Source organism: Pangasianodon hypophthalmus, chromosome 5, assembly GCF_027358585.1.
Source record: "Pangasianodon hypophthalmus isolate fPanHyp1 chromosome 5, fPanHyp1.pri, whole genome shotgun sequence".
In the NCBI taxonomy this organism is placed as follows: Eukaryota; Metazoa; Chordata; class Actinopteri; order Siluriformes; family Pangasiidae; genus Pangasianodon; species Pangasianodon hypophthalmus.
The window spans coordinates 18531219-18552899 of record NC_069714.1 but is presented as its reverse complement, the minus strand read 5'-3'; the positions used below and the strand labels follow the sequence as shown (position 1 = coordinate 18552899).

Sequence of the window (21681 nt, the reverse complement as noted above, 5' to 3'; positions counted from 1 at the left end):
GTGTGTGTGTGTGTGTGTGTGTATTCTGTTTCTGTCTGTGTGTATGTGTTGTGTTGTGTTGTGTAGCCTACAGTCATTCAGATGCAGATGTGTTAAACCAGTCACTCCTGGAGGCAAATATTGCTACTGAAGTGTGTCTGACAGTTCTGGATGTACTAAGCATCTTCATCATGGGATTTAAGGTATGGCATTATCAAAACTTTGCAGCATCCAGGAGTCTTTGTTATTGTGTGATTATTTGCATATTTTTAAAACAGATTTATTAAGGAAAGGAGTAAATATTTTCATTCTAAACTGGAATGAAAAGGAATATATTGTGGAAAATATTGTGCATATAACTCTTCCTGGCTCCTCCTTTCTCTCCCTCAGACCCAGCTGAGCTTAGATCATGGGCACAACCCTCTGATGAAAAAGGTGTTTGCAGTCCATCTGTGTTTTCTTCAAATCAACCAGTCAGAGACAGCCCTCAAACAAGTCTTCACTTTCCTGCGCACCTTTATCTACAAAGTAAGCTTGACCTCACCTTAGACCACTCAGTGTACTCCATCGTGTGAATGATGTCTGAGGCGTGTCTTAGTGGTGCAATATACAGTACTGTGCAAAAGTCTTAGGCACATGCAAAGAAATGCTGTAGAGCAAAGATGCCTTCAAAAATAATGAAATTAAATGTTTCTACGTTTTAAAAAAATATTATTATAAAGCAGTAATAAATGAAACAAAGTCGATATTTGGTGTGACGATCCTTCGCTTTAAAAAAAAATTAGTCTCAGGAACAATTTGTGCAGTTTTGTAAGGAAATGAGTGTAAGTTTTACTGAGCGTCTTGCAGAACCAGCCACAGTTCTTCTGGAGACTTCGACTGTCGCACTTCCTTCTTATTTTTGCAGCAAAACCCAGCAGCCTTCATTATGTTTTTTTGTCTGAAAAGTGTCTCTTATGTAATATGCTGCTTTCTAAATGTTTTTCTGTAACATTTAATTTTGTACCGGAAAACTAATGTTTGGAAATCTAAAATGTTGTTGTACTTAATCAGTAATGTAGAAGTCATAAAATAAAAATCTTTAACAAAATTTGTACTAAAAAAAATAGGGTGCCTAAGACTTTAGCACAGTACTGTATATGTATACTGTATATGAAGACTGCTTTAACATGTCTACATAGTCCTGCCTGTAAGTGGCCACATTGTCTATGGCTGTAAAATATAATTGTAAATCACATTCAGTAAAGTTTTTTTAACCTTTTGTATTTATGCTTCTCTGTGCAGTTCCCTTGTACATTTTTCGAGGGCCGCGCGGATATGTGTGCATCCTTCTGTTATGAGATCCTAAAGTGCTGTAACTCCAAACTCAGCTCCATCCGCTCGGATGCTGCCCACCTGCTTTACTTTCTCATGAAGAGCAATTTTGACTACACGGGCAGGAAGTCCTTTGTTCGAACCCATCTGCAGGTCACACACTTACAGAGCAAAAGAGATAGAGTGCTAGTGAGTTTAGAAAGATTCGTTGGAGTAAAGTAAATTTGTTCGTACCCATTTCCCCTCAGGTGGTGATTGCTGTCAGCCAGCTGATTGCTGATGTTATTGGAATTGGTGGGATGAGGTTTCAGCAGTCTCTGTCCATCATAAACAACTGTGCAAACAGTGACAAGACCATTAAAGTGAGTGACCTACAATGCTGACCTAAATGCTTACAGTAGCAAATGCATGAACTGATTATCTAACTCATCTTAAGGTTTATTTTAAAAAATCACCAACAAGCTTTTTTTTTTGTAATTATGTATATCTATGATGTGAGAGATGTGCTAGACTTTGTGTTCTGGTGCCTCTTGTAGAACACTGCATTTCCATCTGATGTAAAAGACCTGACAAAGCGAATCCGTACAGTCCTGATGGCCACAGCTCAGATGAAGGAGCATGAGCGAGATCCAGAGATGCTGGTGGACCTGCAGTACAGTCTGGCCAAGTCATACGCCAGCACTCCTGAACTGCGCAAGACCTGGCTGGACAGCATGGCTCGCATCCACGTCAAGAACGGAGATCTGTCTGAGGTGTGAACACACAAATTCAAATTCAAATTAACCCACATCCTGTCTCCACCTATACACATCATTTTTTTTTCTTGTCTGAGCATGTTCTGTTTGTGTGTAACTTTTCTTCAGGCTGCCATGTGTTACGTGCATGTAGCAGCACTGGTAGCCGAATACCTTCAAAGAAAAGGTGAGCACCTCACAACCACACATAGACTGTATCAGTAGTGATGCACAGTAGTACATTATCAATAATACAAATTTACTATATTATTTATTATGTATATTCATTTCTGTGTCTACATAGGCATGTTTAAACAGGGCTGTTCTGCATTTCGAGTGGTCACGCCCAACATTGACGAGGAGGCGTCTATGATGGAAGATGTGGGCATGCAGGACGTGCACTTCAATGAGGTCTGAACCTGTCAGTCATATGACAATATCTAAACTCTCCAAGAGCTGATGACAGCAATAGCACTCATTAACCATTCAAGTGTTCTCACTTTGCTCACACATTAGGAGCAGTACTCAATAACTTGTTTATAGTGTTCTCGTGTACATTAGTCACAGTGATAAGAAGACTACATAAAAGCAAGGAAAAGATTGTGGCTACACTAATGTATCTGTACCTACTTATCTCGAAATTTTATCACCAAGCGCTGATATTATATCACAGTGCTTGCACTTTGTGGTTTATCTTAAATCGGTCTAAGAGAGTCAATTGGGGAATCAACTGAGCATGGGCACTTGCAAGACACAATCGAGAACACTTTTGGAAAAAAAAAACACTTTCTTATGACTTCCTTAAAATGTGTAGCTTTCACAGCTGTAATTATAATGAACAATTTTATCTACAGTGGAAATGCTGATAATAGGAATAATCTCTCAGATTATTTGCATATCAGACATATGTATATGACATGGCTAACAAAAAAATATGTATTATGTAGTAGTTATGTAAAACAATATATTTGTGTCACATCTTGTTATATGATGTAAACCCCTAGAGCCTATGGTTTTTAGTAAAAGCAAAAAAAAGTATATATGCAGCAGCATCCTTAATGCAGTTTGAACTAGCGGTGTTACTGTTTACATTCAGAAATCTGTTGCCTTTTCTCATATGGATGTTTGTTTGGGTTTATTGTTGGTGTTTTAGGACGTCCTAATGGAGTTGTTAGAGGAGTGTGCTGATGGACTCTGGAAAGCAGAACGATATGAGCTTATCTCTGATATCTACAAACTCATCATACCCATCTATGAGAAACGCAGGGACTTTGAGGTACATTCACAAATATGTGACAACTGGGGAACTTAATAATTAGATAATTGCCCGCAATAAATATGTGCTTCATATTGTGCAGTCTTTAATAATAGCAAAAGAAATAAGGTGATTATAACAAATTTGAATTTTGCAAAACTTTTCAAGGGCCTTCTTTGTCCAGGAATAGGTAGGAGCATTTGGTTTTGTCCCTGGAGAGGGAATGGGGTCAGCAGTGGGAAGAGATAGGCCTCAGTGCTTCTGCTTTAATATTATGTAGCTGGTGCTAAGATTAAAATTAATCAGTGAACTTAATGTGCTTCAGAGTAGGGTGTGTGAAATAGGAGGGTGAACTACACAAATATTTGCTCCCAGATAGACATTTCTCGATACATTGTTATATTATTTATGAACATAATCACCTGCTTTGGATGTCACAGAAACTGGCTCACCTATACGAGACACTCCACCGTGCGTACAGCAAGGTCACAGAGGTGATGCACACAGGCAAGCGGCTCCTGGGAACCTACTTCAGGGTGGCCTTCTTTGGACAGGTAAGGAAATCTCTAGGTCACACCAGAAGAGACATATAACCTGTATTCATGTTCAGTTATGGAGTAAATTATTGGCACCCTTTGTGGAAAATATTACATTGCTATTAAAAAGAATGCCATGCAATGAGTGCCAATTTGAGTTTAATCATATTTGAAAGCTGTTTAGTTTTATTTTAACACATTTTTTCAAACATGAGTAGTGCATTTTTATATAAAAGACTGATAACAAGAAGATACACACAACAGGTGATTGTATACAATACTTTTATGGATGTGTGCAATTCAGGACATCACAGCTTGGCAGCATGTAATTACAAACAGAAACATCAGTGACAGCAAGAATGTAATTTTCAAGAATGTATCATTTCTGCCTCTATCCAGCATGAACATATTATTTTAACTCTGATTAATTCTGTAATCTCTTTCTGCTTGTGTCCTAAAGGCAGCGGTAAGTCCTGGTACACATTGGCTGGTTTGAGTTTGCTGTGTTACACTACCTTATTACCAGTCTCTGATTGTTCTTTCTTGCTTTGAGAGGAAGACAGATTGCTTTGTTTCATTATCAAACTTCTACAAGTCTAAGATTCGCTCTGTGAATTATATTTGCATTTGGCACCAATACAATACTCTCATTGTAAGAATTTGTTTTGAGGTGAATGTGTCTTTTATCTCATGGCTTCTCACTGCATGGTAACAGTCTTTGCTGCTAACTCATCATGACTGTGTAATGTGTGATTCTGTGTAGATTCTTAGTTTGGAAATGAGTGAAATAATCCTCACAGGAATGTCATATTGATTGCAGGCTTTATATAGATTTAATAATAGTAATGGGTTTTGGTCATAATACTGCTTTCATTCATGTGACTGTATGACTGGGCTTGCTAAGATAATAAGTGGGGGGAGAGACACAAAATGTATTCACATATTAAAAAAAACAAAAAAAAAAACAACTGTAGCTCTTCATACAGATGCTGACATTACTGATTGGTCATTGTGGCTGCATTTGTATGATTGTCTTGATTTCTAGGCATAACATCAATTAATCCATTTCACAAACATTGTGCAGTGTAACTAGAAGATTAGTGTTAGTCACTGTGTTGTGTGCTGTTGTGTTTAAAAAATAACATAAAGACCTAAAGTGTAGTATTGTGTATCCAGTACTACATTTTTTTTGTTTTTTTTTCACAGGGATTCTTTGAGGATGAAGATGGTAAAGAATACATCTACAAAGAGCCCAAATTTACCCCTCTGTCAGAGATTTCTCAGCGACTCCTCAAACTCTACTCAGAGAAGTTCGGAGCGGAGAATGTCAAGATGATCCAGGACTCAGGAAGGGTGAGGTCGTGTTTCTGACTAAAAGGAGATCACTGTGATGAATAAATTCTGTAGCGAGTGCATTTGTGGTTTGTATGATCTGCTACCATTGTGTTCTTTCTGGAACAGATTAATCCTAAAGACCTGGATTCCAAGTATGCCTATATCCAGGTGACTCATGTCACTCCCTTCTTGGAGGAGAAGGAGCTGGTGGAGAGGAAGACTGAATTCGAGAGGAGCCACAACATCCGACGCTTTGTATTTGAGATGCCCTTCACTGTCTCGGGCAAGAAGCAGGGTGGTATTGAGGAGCAATGCAAACGCAGGACTATACTCACCAGTATGTAGCTTTCATTTGTTATGTGAGAGTGTATGAGGGTCTTAGACAGTATATTATCCTCAACATTGTAGATTTCTACCAAACATTTAAAAGAGGAATGTGAAAGAATATAGGGTGGTATGTTTATCCACTAGTGCTTTACCCTGTCAAAGAGTGAAATATAAGGGAATTGAAGGTACAGTCTACAAAACAGCAAACTGGGCTGTTTTCATTTATTGGAACAGCTGAATTCATGAACTAGTCCCTCTCTTAGCGTGATGTGCCTCCTTTGACTTTTTGAACAGCATGAATGTAGCTGGGTATGTATTCTACACGATGTTAGATACATTGTGCAGGAATCCCATTCATAACTGGATGCCAATAAAGCAAAGACAACTTAATGTCATGTTCCTGGAATAAAGATAGACGCCACAAATGTCCAGATACGCCATGCTGTTCACACATTTTTCAGTGGGTTTCAGGGGTCAAATCTTTCCATCACAATTATGCAAAAGACACCTGATTTCATCTGACCAGGCACCTTTTTTTATCCTTCTCAACATTTCGTTTTATATGCTACTGTGTACACTGCTGATTTTTTTTGTTTGTTTGTCTCTGGCAAGAATGCTACTTGACATGGTTTTTGGCCGTTGTTGCCCTTTTGAGACAAATCCAGTAAGTGGTGTGTTCTTGAATGACTTGCTGCACACCAGAACTTGAATTCAGATTTGCCGAATGGCCTATCTTTGGTATTCTGATGGCTACTGTTTGGAAGATGGTAGAACTGGTGCTCCTAGTGCCAACTATCCTGCTACATCACTTGCTTTGCTTTCCAACACTCCACTGAACACTAACTGGTGCTAAAAATGCTGCCTTATACCACACATTAGTCACATGACAAATGACTTGTTGGAATGAGCAATTTGTTTGAAAGTAGTTAGTGTGGATAATAAACTGGCAACTCAGTGTGTTATGGAATAATATAGTAAATTATTTTTGAGCTGAGTATTCTGAGTATTGTAATAGTGAGCAGGTTATGTGTAGAAACACTGGACATTCTGGCAGGCAGACGTGACTTAGACTATAATAATAAAGTTCCCTGTATTATTACTAATAAGAGAGATTAGATTTTGAGTGTGTCAGCTAAACAGCAAAATTTTATAATTATATGATCCATCAGTCCCCAAAGTCCAACTCTTATCTGTTCATCCTGATAAACGTGAGTATCTACTCCACAGTAGAAGAGCCATGATTTACCCAAGGAGATGACACATCTAGTTATTTAATTCCACAAATCATATACCATATTCAAATACATCGTCCAGATTTCATGATTCCTTTTTCTTATTGAGCTCATTCCTTCGCTGTATTCCTCATTCTCAGTCTCTCTCTCACAGCCACACACTGTTTCCCATACGTTAAGAAGCGGATAGCGGTGATGTATCAGCACCACACGGACCTAAACCCCATCGAGGTGGCTATCGATGAGATGAGTAAAAAGGTAGCCGAGCTGCGGCAGCTCTGTGCCTCAAGTGAAGTGGATATGATCAAACTACAACTCAAATTACAGGGCAGCATCAGCGTACAGGTGCATAATCCAGCCACTTTTAAACTACTATCAATATGAATGTGGTGTACAAATTGTAGACCTAATAACCTGCTGTCCCTGCACTAGGTGAATGCTGGCCCACTGGCCTACGCTAGAGCTTTCCTTGATGATACCACATCTAAGAAATACCCTGACAACAAAGTCAAACAGCTCAAAGAGGTATTCAGGTAAGAGTTTACACACTGTAGGCTATGGTGTGTGTGAGGTTCCATACTGGAAAAAAGTCAGGAAGAACAATTACCTTTAATTGTGAGGTAGCTCTAATGTGGTTTGTGTTGTGGTGTATGTAGGCAGTTTGTGGAGGCATGCGGTCACGGGCTGGGCATTAATGAGAGACTCATCAAAGAGGACCAGCAGGAGTATCATGATGAAATGAAGGCCAACTACAGAGACCTCACCAGGGAACTCTCTGCAATTATGCACGAGACGGTAAGATACACGAAAACACAAGCACCACACACAGACACTTGCGCTGTGTCACGTGCTTTTACCTGACCTGTTACACTGAAGATTAACTACACATGTGCTGTTTATATAAATGATTAATATTACTTGTGGGTCAAAGATGAGACATGGCTTTTTTGTACCCCATGACAATTTATTTATATGCATGAATGTTATATAATATTATTCTGCTTTTACTTTTCTGTTTGCTAATAAAGGTTTTGATGGGTAAAAAAAATTCACACCAAGGAAGAAGCTTCCTTCTTCCTTGCAAGTGGTTGTTCCTAACAACAGTTAGTTCTGGTCCATTATGATTATGATTATGATAGTATAACAGCACTGGTGTGTGTGTATATATATATATATATATATATATATATATATATATATATATATATATATATATATATATATATATATATATATATATACACCAGTGTATAATCTGAACACTACAAAACTAACTTTCCTAAACTGAAATGTTTCTCTTTGGATGTATTTTAACCACAAGTAAAGTTTTACCATTTAAAATCTAGCTGAAAAGTGAAAAGGGAAAAAATTGCATTTAAATGTTTAAACCAGTATCTGATTACAAACTGAATTGATTACCACAGATAGCTATCCAACCACTTGAGCAAAGCTTGACATTCACTGTGTGAAGAAATCACACTTATCTAGCAAAGTTCTAGACATCTTTATGCAGACCTGTTTAATGATACATAACAATGATACATGATCTTACCCATAAAAACATTATATATTTATGGTTTCTTAAAATTGAGGTCTCAAATTATATTACAGACAGAACATGATTTTTCATGATTTTTTTTTTTTTTTTTTTTTTTTTGTAGTTTGTCAGAATTCAGCCACAGTAACATCCAACTGGTTTTCCCAGACCACCTCACATTTCTCTTTCTATATTTTGGAAGCCCTCGTCTTTGACCCGTAAACCAATGATTTGACCGTATCTAACATTATCTTCTCTCTTTTTCTCCTCTGCTTACATGACCAGATTGGATGGTAACCCATATCTGAATTTCATTTTGCGTATTCCAGCAGAGTCCTAAATTCTGATATCTTATTAAGCCACTCTCTCTCTCTCTCTCTCTCTCTCTCTCTCTCTCTCTCTGTCACTCTCTCTGTCTCTGTAGATCTCTCCTGTGGAGGATGTCATGAAGAGTCCCCTGCCTGACTCCCTTCACATCTTCAATGCCATCAGTGGCACTCCCACTGCAGCCAGCATCCAGGGCATGCCCACCTCCACTTCTGTGGTCTGAGCTTCACCCTGCACTCAGCTTAGCCCTGCAAACATTCACATTTGGTGCATGACTGCCTTCACCTTATACTTAACAGCAAAATGAGGTCTTCTGTCAATGTTTTTTTCTCTGGCTGTTTCTCCATTTTTCTGTCTTCAAAACCCAGTGGAGAATCTCTGTTCCACAAGTGTCCCTATTAGTGACCCTGCAATAGAGAATAGAGTGGAAATATTTGACCTATTAGCTGGGTTTGGGTAAACATATATTTTTAAGGATATATATTTTTTATTTAGTTTCTATCCCATTCTGACTGGGAATCTGATTTACTGTTTCCTGTGGAGACCTTATACATGTTATACACCCATCATCTGCCAAGTTTTTTTTTTTTTTTTATTACTGATTTGTTTCTTGCTCCTTGTTTGTCATTTCTAACTTAAAACTCTGTAATACCATATGTACAGAATTTCAGTTTCAGATGTCTTACAGATGGTCTGCTTGGCCTCTTTATTTTGAATTTAGCTTTGCTTTTCTGTTTTATATGAGAAGAAAAAAAATATGATGGAATCCACAAACCTAAGCATGAAACACATAGACACAAATCACTTTAATGTCTCAGATGGAGATATTTTTAAAGCCATGATACTATGTGTATAAATATCTAAACAGAGTGCAATATGAAGCAAGCTGAGCTCTTGCTGTGTTTGATACACTGTAAGCATGGTGTTGATCCTTCTTGCCAAAGAGTGGAGGAGAGGAGCCAGTGAAGGAGTAGACACATTTACCACATTAGTGTTTCTTTAAATGTTTATCAAATGCTTTTTATATTCACAATGGGGATTTTTTTTCAATCTCTATTTAATAGAAAGTCACTGTTCTACTGTATGTCAAATGGTCCCTAATGCTTGTTTTAAATAAATTTCACTATTTTAAAATGGTTTCCTTGTTTGTTGTTAAATATTCAATTTGGCAACTAAATCAAGTCTTTAAAACATTGTAATAAAATTAAATTTTGATTGCTTTGACGTATGACCACATATGTCATTATTATTATTATTATTATTATTATTATTATTATTATTATTATTATTATTATTATTATTGTTGTTGTTGCTGTTGAAGTCCATGAACAACTCTGTACTGTCATTCATCTATATATGATCATCATGGAGTTCAACTACACAAAGTTTTCCATAGAGTGCCTTACTGTAAGAGATTCATATCTGCCTGAACATTGACCTTGAATGTGTTGCTGTTATCACAGTCCTGCTAATTCCCAATAGACAATGTGGACCTCTCTTTCACTTCCCTTGCCCATTTTACTCCGTCTCAGTTGCACCGATACTCTTCCCTCTCCTATTATTGGTCTTGCCTGAGTCCTGCTGACAGAAAAAAATCCTGCTAACACCCACTGGATAAAAGATGCATGAACTTTGATAAGCTCAGTTATATCTTTTGTATTTCTTATAGAAAACACACCAAAATCCAGCAACCCTTCCTCGATCATGTAAACACCATATGATCTTATACTTGATATAAATAGAAACTAAATTTAAATATAAACTTGATTTTTCTACCACTATCTCACTGCCCTTCTACACTACTCTAGTCCTCAAAGTACCTGGGCTTTTCTTTTCAGTAGCACATATTGTTGCTGTCTTTTTTTTTTTTTTTTTCCATCCCATGTATTTCATCTGCTATATTAATTTGCTTGTTGAAACAAGCATCTCTGCGTGTTGTTTCTCTATTATAAAAAATCTTTATGAAATAAAAAGGATCCTAATTAATCTGAACTAGTACTCTCTCTCTCACTCCCTCCATCACTCCCTGTACTTGTATGTTCAGTATGTTCAAGGGCTCATAAACAGGGCCACAGTCCACTCTAATGAGAAACATTTCACCTTTACACTGTGGGTTCTGTAGACACACCAGTCTTTTCATCCACTGTCACTCAGCAGGTTACACGCGCAACCATGACGGGTAAGATCACGTATCATTATTATGTATCATAATGACGTGTATTTCATGTTTGTGATGTATTTAATGTATTTATACTGATGTAGATAAATCTTATTGATTTGACAGACAAAGAGAAGAATGATGATAAGAAACCAAAGAAGGTCAGAACAGTGCTGTCACTGAAACTACTGAAATTTTCTATTCTAATCCCTATTTCTCTCACCAATACACAGCAGTTCTATTGCTTTATTTCCTTCATTTCCATATTTACTTTCTTTCTTTTTGTTTAGAAAACTGCATTAATGTTAATGGGACTATTGGATTTACTCAGATGTTTAAGAGTCTGACTTAAACTTAAACCAGTAGAGCCCTTATCTAATAATTGTGTGTGTAAACAGCTTTAGATTTCTATCAAAAATGACAGTTGTAAACTGCAATAAGGCTAATTTACAGATATATATGCACTAAATTATATCACATGAAACCTGGAACATAGTTTATTACTTTGGTTGCATTACAGACATTAAGTGATTAAAAATTGAAATATTTATGCTTCATAGTTCGAGTGCTTGTGTTTACTTACAGAATTCTTGCAGTTAATGCCATGAAGCAGATGTTGAATGAATCTGGGTTAATTAATCAAGTTAGCTTCACTGTTGGGTTTTACACAGACACAGTAAATAATAATAAATCTTTTGATAACCACGTGAAAGCTCATTGTACCTTTGGTACACCAGTGAATTTGGGAGGAAGGGTGTCTCACCTTTAGCAGAGCTTTTAAAAGATCCACAAATATCAGGATCTCAGCTGCCATCTGCTGGACAACATATATTCATTTATAGCACATGTTCACAAACCTGGTCCTGAGTAACTGCTGTCCTCAAGATTTTAGTGTTTTTCCTGCTCTAACACACCCATGCAATCTCAGGAAGGGTTGTTAGTTAACTGATTAGTTTAATCAGGTGTGTTAGAGCAGAGCAAACAATAAACTGTGCAGGTCAAGGGGTACTCCAGGACCAGAGATTTTTTAGGACCAGATGTTTTAGAGATTTTACTTTTATCACATTTTAGCCAGTCTGACATAATTTGCTAATGAGTACAAATATATTTTGCTAAATTAAAAAGTATATGAAATTGCAGCAGGTTGTGTTTCTTTAGATGCAATAATATGTATTTGTGCACTTCTGTGTGTGTGCGTGTGTGTGTGCAGAGTGTGGAATGCTGTGGTTATCCAGTCAGTATATTTTTCATCGTTGTCAACGAGTTTTGTGAGAGATTCTCCTACTATGGAATGCGTGGTAAGAGACCGGTAAAATTTACAGTGCAGCTATCAGAATAATAATGGCTATAATAAATTAATAATACTTTCAGTAACCAACAGCATAAAATCACAATTCAACAGTGATGATGATGCATGAATTGTCCCTGTTTATTTAGTTAATTTAGTTTTGGTTTAGTTAATTATGTCGCCTGGATAGTAAGACACCCTTTGTGTGTGTGTGTGTGTGTGTGTGTTTCCTCCTAGCGGTGCTGGTGCTGTACTTCAGGTACTTCCTGCGTTGGGATGACGACCTTGCCACCTCCATCTATCACGCTTTTGTGGCCCTGTGCTACCTGACTCCCATACTAGGTGCCATCGTGGCTGACTCATGGCTTGGAAAGTTTAAGTGAGAGCCTGTTTAACCATTTTTAGGGCGGGACTTCCTTAACAAACTCAAGATGCATTAAGACTGACCACATAACAAGCAGTAGTGAGAATATTTCCAACCTGTCCTGACAATTTCTCCATGCAGAACCATCATCTACCTGTCCATTGTGTATGCCATTGGCCAGGTCATCATGGCAGTCAGTGCTATTCATGACATCACCGACACAAACAGAGACGGTACACCAGACAATATGGCAGTGCATGTGTAAGTGGCAGCCTTCCCACTGACATGTCCCATTACATCATTTGTAGCATTGTAACCTGTTAATTACTATTTAACTACAGTGTGTTTTTGTTCCTGTTGTAGCGCCTTGGCTATGATAGGGCTGATCCTCATTGCTCTTGGTACAGGTGGCATCAAACCCTGTGTGTCTGCATTTGGAGGAGATCAGTTTGAGGACCACCAGGTCTGACCATTAATACACACCTTTTAATACACAAAAAGCAGGTTTAATCTGCACTTATACGTTAAGCTGTAATTGTATGTTTAGTACCAACTAAATAAACTGCTTTCCTTGTTCTCTTGGTTTTGCAGGCGAGGCAGCGAAGTACATTCTTCTCTGTGTTCTATCTGTGTATTAATGCTGGCAGTCTCCTCTCCACCCTCATCACCCCCATACTCCGAGGTATAACACATTCACATCTCAGGTGTAAAAGGATCATTAACATGACCTTATTGACCTCACTGTACCTTGTGTGTTTTTGCAAATCTGTGCACAGGTCAGGAGTGTGGTATTCACAGTACACAGAAATGCTACCCGCTAGCTTTTGGTGTTCCTGCAGCCCTCATGGTGGTCTCTCTGGGTGAGTTTCTTAGTGTGACTGAACAGGCAAATATCTAGAAGTTTGGTTTGTATATGGAGGAGACCTAAAGAATCTCACTCATAGAGGCCTCAACCTCATTCTGGTCTGGATTAATCAAATGTTGTCCCCAGAGTAGAAGATTGTCGTGTATTGGCAAATCACCAGAAAGGCTAAGAGCGTGTGTGTTCTCTATATCTGCAGTTGTGTTCATTGCTGGCAGTGGTATGTATGTTAAAGCTGCACCCAAGGGCAACATTATGCTGGATGTGTCTAAATGCATTGGGGTAAGTGTGTTACACTGAGATGAGACAAAAAAATATTTCTACTGCTAGCATTACTTGTGTGCACAGACAAAATCTTTAAGAGACAGCTTGCCTCAAAAATCTTCAAATCTTTTGATTCTGTACCTGAATGTTGTAACAAGTAAGCATCTATGTTCTCTTCCTAGTTTGCTATTAAGAACCGTTTCAGACACAGGAGCAGTAAATACCCAAAGAGAGAGCACTGGCTGGACTGGGCTGATGAGAAATACGATGTATGTTCACCCTCTTCTTCCTTTCTGTTTCTTTTTTTTTTAATTTCATTCTCCCACTTATCAGTGCAACACTTTCATATGCCTTGATTCTGATTGGTCTGAAGGTGTTGCAAAGTTTATATTAATGCATTTGTTCTAATAAGTCTAGTTATGTCTTTTCTATAGTAACATTTTATATGGGGACTTGTACAGGAGATGCTCCTCATGAACAGAGCAACAAAAAAAAGTGTGTATTGTTGATATGATGAAGCTTTCTGGAGAGGTTTACTTAACATTTTTGGAGAAAGTCTCTAGTGTGAGCATATTAACAGTCAGAAAGCTGTAAAGCTGTAACTTCAAGTTTTCTGACACAGGAAAGTCTTCAGAACAGAGGGCTTTGTGGTAACAGGCTAGAACAACTGTTTTGAGCTGTTAGTGATAACAGGAACTAACTTGTTTCATGGAAATTTCATAACATTAAACGTAACTAACAGCTGATAAACAGTATGACGCATTGTTCTTTAATTAATAAATAAAATGTGATTGTTGGCAAATTGCTGTGGTAAAAGACATAAAACACTTCAGGACATGCTGAACTGTTATAGGATAATAATCATTTTCATGTGGTAACAACCTTCCACACAACACCACCATGTCGTTGCATGTCCCTTTATGTTGTTCCTTACTTGCAAAACACTTATATAGTTACCACTCCTTCATATACATGCAACATTGTGTGACACTTTGCCCTGTCCTGTGTGCTACAGAAACTCCTCATTGCTCAAATTAAGATGGTGCTCAAAGTGCTGTTCCTCTACATCCCTCTCCCAATGTTCTGGACCCTATTTGACCAAAAGGTAACAATAACACCTTACTGACATTTACTTTGTTGCTATACTTAAATCTAGTATTGAAGTATCTATATTTACTTGAAATTTTCATATACCTAATAATTTTGTCTTCATATGAAAAGAATAAGCTACTTTCTACTCACTACATCACTAAATTTCTCTATCATCATATATTTCTAAGATCATAAGATGACATCTAAATCTAAAAAATCTAATAAATTTAAAATTTAACAGCAAGAAGGAGACCCGATACTCATCTCTGCAAGCTATCTGTTTGCTACATACACTTTGTATTTACTGAGGCAGTTTGTATTGTGACAGCTAGCTATTGGCTTTCAGCTAGCTTGTATTGTCAGAGTTATTATAATGCTAGCTAACATTTAAGAGGTTAGGAATAAAACTGTTGGTAGATAGCAATTTTTTCCCCACAATCCTTGATGAATGAGGCACTAATTTACCATCAGTAACTTAATCAGTGTGTGATTTGAAGCTTTTTTCTTTTGTGAATCTTTGTTGTACTTTACTTTAAGTAAATCTATGAGTTGATATTTTTCTACTTCATCTTGAGTGAAGAGTTTGAAGCTGTACTTCAACTTTTACAAGAGTATTTCTTTTGATGAGTAATTGCATTTTACCTCAGTAGAGAATTGGACCACTTCCGGCCGTGATGATTAGTGTATTAAACAATTCAACATGAATTCTCTATAATGTAGTGCTGAAAATGCCTCAGAAAATAAGTAGAGTTGTGATTTGTTCAACAGGGCTCCCGGTGGACCCTCCAAGCCACCACCATGGATGGGACCTTTGTGAGTTGTTTAAATAAATATTCAAAATTCATTGTATAAATTCAGAGTATTGAATGGAACTGACTTTGGATTATAAAATATAGGAGCTCTCTCTTTCATTGATTAATATTCCTTACTACTTTTAATAGCATTTAATGATGATGTTGTATTGCTTTTTGTGCCTACAGGGAACACTGGTTCTGCAGCCAGATCAGATGCAGGTGAGTGATGATTTCTGTATCAGAGCTGAACACAATGTGGCTGAGCTGAATGCATTTTCACATCATGGTACATTGTTGAGCATTTCTTCGGCTTGTGCAGACAGTGAACCCCATTTTGATTCTCACCCTGGTGCCTATCATGGACCGAGTTGTGTATCCTCTCATCAGAAAGTGTGGCTTCAACTTCACGTAAGAGCCTCCTCTTCAAACTTGAAAATAGTGTTTAACTCCAGGAACCATTTATTTTTACACTGATTGCAGACCAAAAATGTGAACGCAAAATTGTGTAATTTTTTTAAGTAAATAAAACGTACTTATGAGTGGGATTGTGGTGCAGTGTGTAACGCTGCTGCTTCACAGCTCCAAGGTTCCTGGGCCAAGCTCGGGTTGCTGTCAGTCTGAAGTTTTTCCAAAGTTGTGTTAGATTCTTGCAGATTCTCTGGTTTCTTCCCACTTCCCAAAAAACAAAAATGGCAGTAGGTCAACTGGCGACTCTAAATTACCCCTAAGTGTGCTAGAGTGTATGTGCATGGTGCCCTGCAATCTATTGTCTTATGAGTGTATTATATGTATTATACGTGAAAGGCTTTTCAGTCTTTGTTGACTGCTAAAGTTAACATGCACATTAACAGTTAATATTAACAGTTTTTAATTATTTGCAAACTCTTCATTTAACACATGAGTTACTTAAGACTTCCAGAGAATCTGAATGTGTATGTCAGAAGTAGTTTTGATGAATGTAGAATTTAAGGAAAAAATAAATTAAGAATCAGTTAGGTGTATGTTATTGTTGCAGCTCATTTAGTCAAACCCTTTTGTTCTATAAATACAAACACATTAAGGTCGGTTCTAAGAAGAGAAATAAAACTTTCAGGTTTTGTAGCAAAGTTCACTGTTGCTTCTGAGCTTTTGGCCTGTAGTGTAAATGTTTGAATTTTTCCCACAGCCCTTTGAAGAGAATGACTGTTGGGATGTTTTTGGCTGCTATGGCTTTTGTGTCTGCAGCTCTGGTCCAGATTCAGATCGACGTGAGTGTTAAACTGACAGTCATTTAGATTCACATCATCAGCAAGGAACACACGCAACCATATATAGGATGTCCTGTATATGCAAACACTTAAAGTGTATTTTAATTATTAAAAAGTAAGTGTATTTTCCTAAACTTGCTAATGCTTATTTAGTTACAAAATACTGATATAGATTTTTATATTCAGAAAACACTGCCAGTTTTCCCATCCTCTACACAAAGTCAGCTGAAGGTAGTGAACATGGGAAGTGCTCAGCTCCAAATCAACATCCCTCCCAACACACCTGTTCTGCTCGGATCCTTGCAGGTACAACACACACACACATATATATATATATATATATATATATATATATATATATATATATATATATATATATATATATATATGTATATATATATATGGCAAAAAGTATGTGGACACCTGACCATTACACCCATATGTGCCCATTCCAAACCCCTGGTCATTACAGAATTTAGTCCCCCTTATGTTATAACAGCCTCCACTCTTCTGATAAGGCTTTCCGTTAGATTTTGTGGTCAGACACTGATGTCAAGTGAGGAGGCCTGGTGCACAGTCGGTGTTCCAATTCATCCCAAAGGTATTCAGTGGGGTTGAGTTCAGGGCTCGGGCCACTTGAGTTCTTCCACTCCAACCTTAGCGAACCATGTTTTTATGAACTTCGCTTTGTTCACACGGACACTGTCATGATGTAACAGGTTTGGGCCCCTTAGTTCCAGGGAAGGGAACTTGTAATACTACAGCATACAAAGAAATCCTTTACAGCTGTGTGCTTATAACTTCATGGTAACGGTTTGGAGAACACCCACATATGGGTGTGATGGTGAGGTGTCCACATACTTTTGGCCATGTAGTTTATAAAACAGACTGGCAGCCTTCTCTTTATGTTCACTACAGGCCAGTGAGGACTACATGACATTTGACAGTCCAGATATTACAGTTTCTTTGAACACAAATCCTGTGATCAATAAAACCTTCACCCTGAGTTTGGGACAGCGCCAGACCCTCATCATTCCTTCTGATCCTAATGCCATGTATCTGGTAAGAATTAAGTAATTGTTTTCCTTTTATTTATGAGACTCTCTAAATTAATTAAAATGAAGTGATAAAATGATCTCTGCTCTCTCAGACAAAAGATTTAACCTCCAAACCAGAGCAAGGCAACAATGCAGTCAGGTCAGTGGAGTCCTAAATTACTTCAGGTTATTCATAACCTCTAGCTATCTGTAGGATCACTTTTTATCTATTACATTTAATGTAATAGCTTGCTGCCATAGTGCCCTTTGCTAATTTATTTTTTCATGTACTGTGCTCTGAACGTGTGGTAAATAACCATTAAAATCCACTAAAATCTAATAATCAGCTGTTGCTTCTTTTTACTTTTCAACAGATTTGTAAATGGTATGACTACAGCACTTAATGTTTCAAATGTTGCACTCATCAACCCATCAGATGTTTCAAACAACACACTGGTTCCACAGGGGTCGTAAGTTCACCTAGTCAATTATTTCTGATGTTGGAAAATCTGTATAAGAAATATTAATGTTATCAGTACAGTTAATCTCATCCTGGGTATTCTCTCCCATCAGTCGGACGTTCACCATCACTGACGGTGGGCAATCTTGTCAGTTCTCGGCACAGTTTGGGTTTGGAGGAGCTTACACCTTCCTTATCCCCAGCACGCTGAGCTGGACTGAAAATGTGTGTAATCAAGTTTGTTATTCTTAAATGACTCTGAAAACCCTGTGCTTGACTCATAGATATAGGTGTTTTCACACATGGTCCATTTTTAACATTCCAAGTGGTCTCAGATCAATGACTCAGCATTTTTGTGCATATGAGAACACAATAAAAAAAAACTCAGACCCCTCTAAAACAGCCCACTAGCAAACTATACTCAGACCATCTATTGAGAGTTCTGATAGAGACAGCCAATCATGTGACAGCAGCGCAATGCATAAAATCATGCAGATACTGGTCAAGTGCTTTAGTTAATGTTCACATCACACATCAGAATGGGGAAAAATATGAACTCAGTGACTTTGACCATGGCATGGTTTTTGTTGCCAGGCTGGTTCAAATATTGGTTCAAAAAACTGCTGATCTCCTGGGATTTTCATGCACAACCATCTACAGAGTTTACACAGAATGGTGCAAAAAAAAAAATATATATATATATATATATATATATATATATATATATATATATATATATACAGTGAGCAGAAATTCTGTGGCCAGAGATGCCTGGTTGATGAGAGAGGTCAGAGGAGAATGGCCAGACAGGTTCTAGTTAACAGGATGGCTGCAGTAACTCAACCACTTTTTACAACTATGGTGAGCAGAAAAGCATCTGAGAAATGCACTATATGCTGAAACTTGAGGCAGATGGGCAACAACACCAGAAGACCACATCATATGCCACTCCTGGCAGCCAAGAACAGGGATCTACAGGGATCTACAGTGGGGACAGGTTCACTGAAACTGGACAGCTGAAGATTGGCTAAAGATTAGGCAACGTTTTTTCAATCTCCGCCTGTTCAGTTTTGTTGAACCTGTGCCCAATATAGCCTCAGATTCTGCATCAAGGTTCATGTTGTGCATTCTGAGATGCTTTTCTGCTCACCATGGTTGTAAATAGTGGTTATTTGAGTTACTGTAGCATTCCTGTCAGCTCTAACCAATGTAGCCGTTCTCTTCTGACCTCTCTCTCAAGGAGTTTCTGATAATTGCATGAATGAGCATGTATACACATGTTCCTATTAAAGTGGCCGGAGAGTGTATGTAGTGTATGCATGTATTTTAGCTATGCTGACTGCTTATGTGAGAGTCATAAGTAGGTCTAAGAAACACAAGTTTCTGTTAATGGTTCTGCAGCAAAATTCCCTCTCCTCATTGCTTTCCTTTTTCCAGACACTTCTGGTATTTCACTACGGTTCTGTTTTTAAACCATTTTGAACATTCTCCGTAATTCACAGCCCAGTCACACAGCTGGGGTCTGAGTTCTAAAAAAGCTTGTGGTGTGAACAAGTGGGCTGATGGTAAAATGTGCAGAAAGAAAATGAAGTTCCCTATCAAGGCCAGTTGTGAAGCACTGAGGTCACTTTCACCTAGACACCTTTCATGTCCTCTTCAACAGGACTGAGAAAAATAACTATATGTGAAAACACCCAGTGTTTTTCTGTATAGTGACAAATTAATGTTTTTGGACAGAACAAGTTATTAATATATAGTGATCTAACTACTTATTAATATCTAATGTATGTGTCCTGATAGATATTAAAATTAATACGAAATTAACATCATGTGCTACATTTTACCAAATTTGTGTAAACTAACTGGTGTATCTTTGGTCTGTGTGTAGTGTGGAGGCTCTATAGTGAGAGTGGAAGATATTCAGCCCAATACTGTGCACATGGCGCTTCAGATCCCTCAGTATTTCCTCATCACTGCAGGAGAAGTGGTGTTCTCCGTCACTGGCCTGGAATTCTCGTACTCACAGGTACAATAGCAGATCACCCAAAACTTAATACACTTTTTTTTGTTTAATAATAAATTAATGGATTTATGAAAAGATGTAGGTGTCTAAATAAAACCTGTTCAAATGAGGTTCTAATTAAATCATTGGAACTAGTATGCAAATCTGCAGAACACATATTCTAACAATGTCAGTGGAAAATTCACTTCAATTTGATTTGTATAGTGCTTATAAAAAGCCATTGCCACACAGTAGCTTTAGAGAAATCCGGATGTAAGAAACATTATCCAATATAAGCTGAATGAGTTCCCTCGCTCTACAGGCCCCCAGCAACATGAAGGCAGTGCTGCAGGCCGGCTGGCTCCTCACTGTGGCTGTGGGAAACTTCATTGTGCTGATTGTGGCAGAGCTGGCAAAGCTACCTGACAAGGTATTGTATCCAGTAAAATAAATACTGTAACAATTAAATTACAACTACTTAATATTTAATATAGAATTGCTGCAAGTTATAATTTATAATTTAGTTTCTCACTTTTAAGACCATTTATTTAACACTGTGTGCATGTGTGTGTGTTTTGTGTGTGTTGCTTTTGCAGTGGGCGGAGTATGTGCTGTTTGCTTCTCTGTTAGTGGCAGTGTGTATAATCTTTTCAATAATGGCTTATTTCTACACCTACATCGACCCTGCTGAGATTGAAGCCAAGTTCAAGGAAAACAAAGAGCTGGAACCAGATGAGAAAGAAGCAAAAGAAAGTAAAGCTATAGAGATGGAAACACATAAGACATTGCAAAACCAAGACGATGAAACCAAAATGACTAAAATCTGATTAAATTATTATTTAACCCACCATGTACCATCCAAAGACTAGATTATCATAGCAGGTGTCAATTTCTGATATCTTTAAACATGTATCAGTGTGCTTACAGACACTATGAGTGCCAGAAATAAATGTCATGTGCATAGATTCAGAAGACAAAGTTTATAGATAGAGCTGCTCAAAGTGAACAACCAAAATGAAAGTATGGTGAACTGTGAAACAATATTATTATATACAGACTAATGTATTTTATAAATAAATGTATCTATACCAATTTGTTAAACTGTAGAAAACCCTGTGAAAACTGTGGGAAAAAAAACTATATCACAATTACCGTAAAGGCACAAGCTAACACATATTTAGAATTTTACAGTTGTTTCTAAAAGTGTTAGTGAACATGAAATCTTACATTGACTCTGTTAAATAAACTAAGCATCTGTTTTATGGATACAGTTCAACAAGTGAACTAATTTACACTGTTAATCATTTACATTGCTCATTAAAACAGTCATTTAAGTCCAGAACCTGATTAATGAATTGCTGGAAGACCAACAATAAATGTGTCCCATTTGCAGAGATGCGTAAATGAGCCTCTAATCAATTTTCATGGATAAACTCACTGGCCACTTTATTAGAAACAGCATACTAATACTGGGTAGACCCCCCATTTGCTCTCAGAATAGCCTCAATTCTTCATGGCCTGGATTCCACAAGGTATT

General features: G+C 37.6%; 2 protein-coding genes across 3 annotated transcripts in view; both read left to right on the top strand.

Moving 5' to 3' along the window:
• The window catches only part of zmp:0000001200 (dedicator of cytokinesis protein 9), an 84555-nt gene extending 74123 nt beyond the window's left edge, over window positions 1–10432 (top strand). For both annotated transcript variants that reach the window (XM_026912586.3, XM_026912587.3), the window contains 15 exons: window positions 67–182; window positions 370–507; window positions 1264–1446; window positions 1542–1655; window positions 1830–2045; window positions 2157–2214; window positions 2332–2438; window positions 3181–3303; window positions 3723–3836; window positions 5025–5171; window positions 5280–5490; window positions 6867–7057; window positions 7145–7245; window positions 7369–7507; window positions 8674–10432. In XM_026912586.3, coding sequence (XP_026768387.3) covers window positions 67–182; window positions 370–507; window positions 1264–1446; window positions 1542–1655; window positions 1830–2045; window positions 2157–2214; window positions 2332–2438; window positions 3181–3303; window positions 3723–3836; window positions 5025–5171; window positions 5280–5490; window positions 6867–7057; window positions 7145–7245; window positions 7369–7507; window positions 8674–8799 — 2084 coding nt within the window. In that variant the 3' untranslated portion in view covers window positions 8800–10432. The remainder of the gene's footprint in view (window positions 1–66; window positions 183–369; window positions 508–1263; window positions 1447–1541; window positions 1656–1829; window positions 2046–2156; window positions 2215–2331; window positions 2439–3180; window positions 3304–3722; window positions 3837–5024; window positions 5172–5279; window positions 5491–6866; window positions 7058–7144; window positions 7246–7368; window positions 7508–8673) is intronic.
• A 203-nt stretch (window positions 10433–10635) lies between these two features.
• On the top strand, window positions 10636–21536 carry slc15a1a (solute carrier family 15 member 1a). The gene is made up of 23 exons (XM_026912589.3): window positions 10636–10755; window positions 10861–10895; window positions 11945–12032; window positions 12260–12401; window positions 12528–12647; window positions 12750–12849; window positions 12978–13068; window positions 13163–13246; window positions 13448–13530; window positions 13695–13781; window positions 14528–14617; window positions 15373–15417; window positions 15585–15617; window positions 15718–15806; window positions 16564–16645; window positions 16832–16951; window positions 17564–17707; window positions 17796–17842; window positions 18057–18152; window positions 18256–18367; window positions 20031–20168; window positions 20467–20574; window positions 20741–21536. Exons 1-23 carry the CDS (start codon window positions 10749–10751, stop codon window positions 20969–20971), a joined length of 2172 nt encoding a protein of 723 aa, XP_026768390.2. The 5' UTR covers window positions 10636–10748; the 3' UTR covers window positions 20972–21536.
• The last annotated feature ends 145 nt before the right edge of the window (window positions 21537–21681 follow it).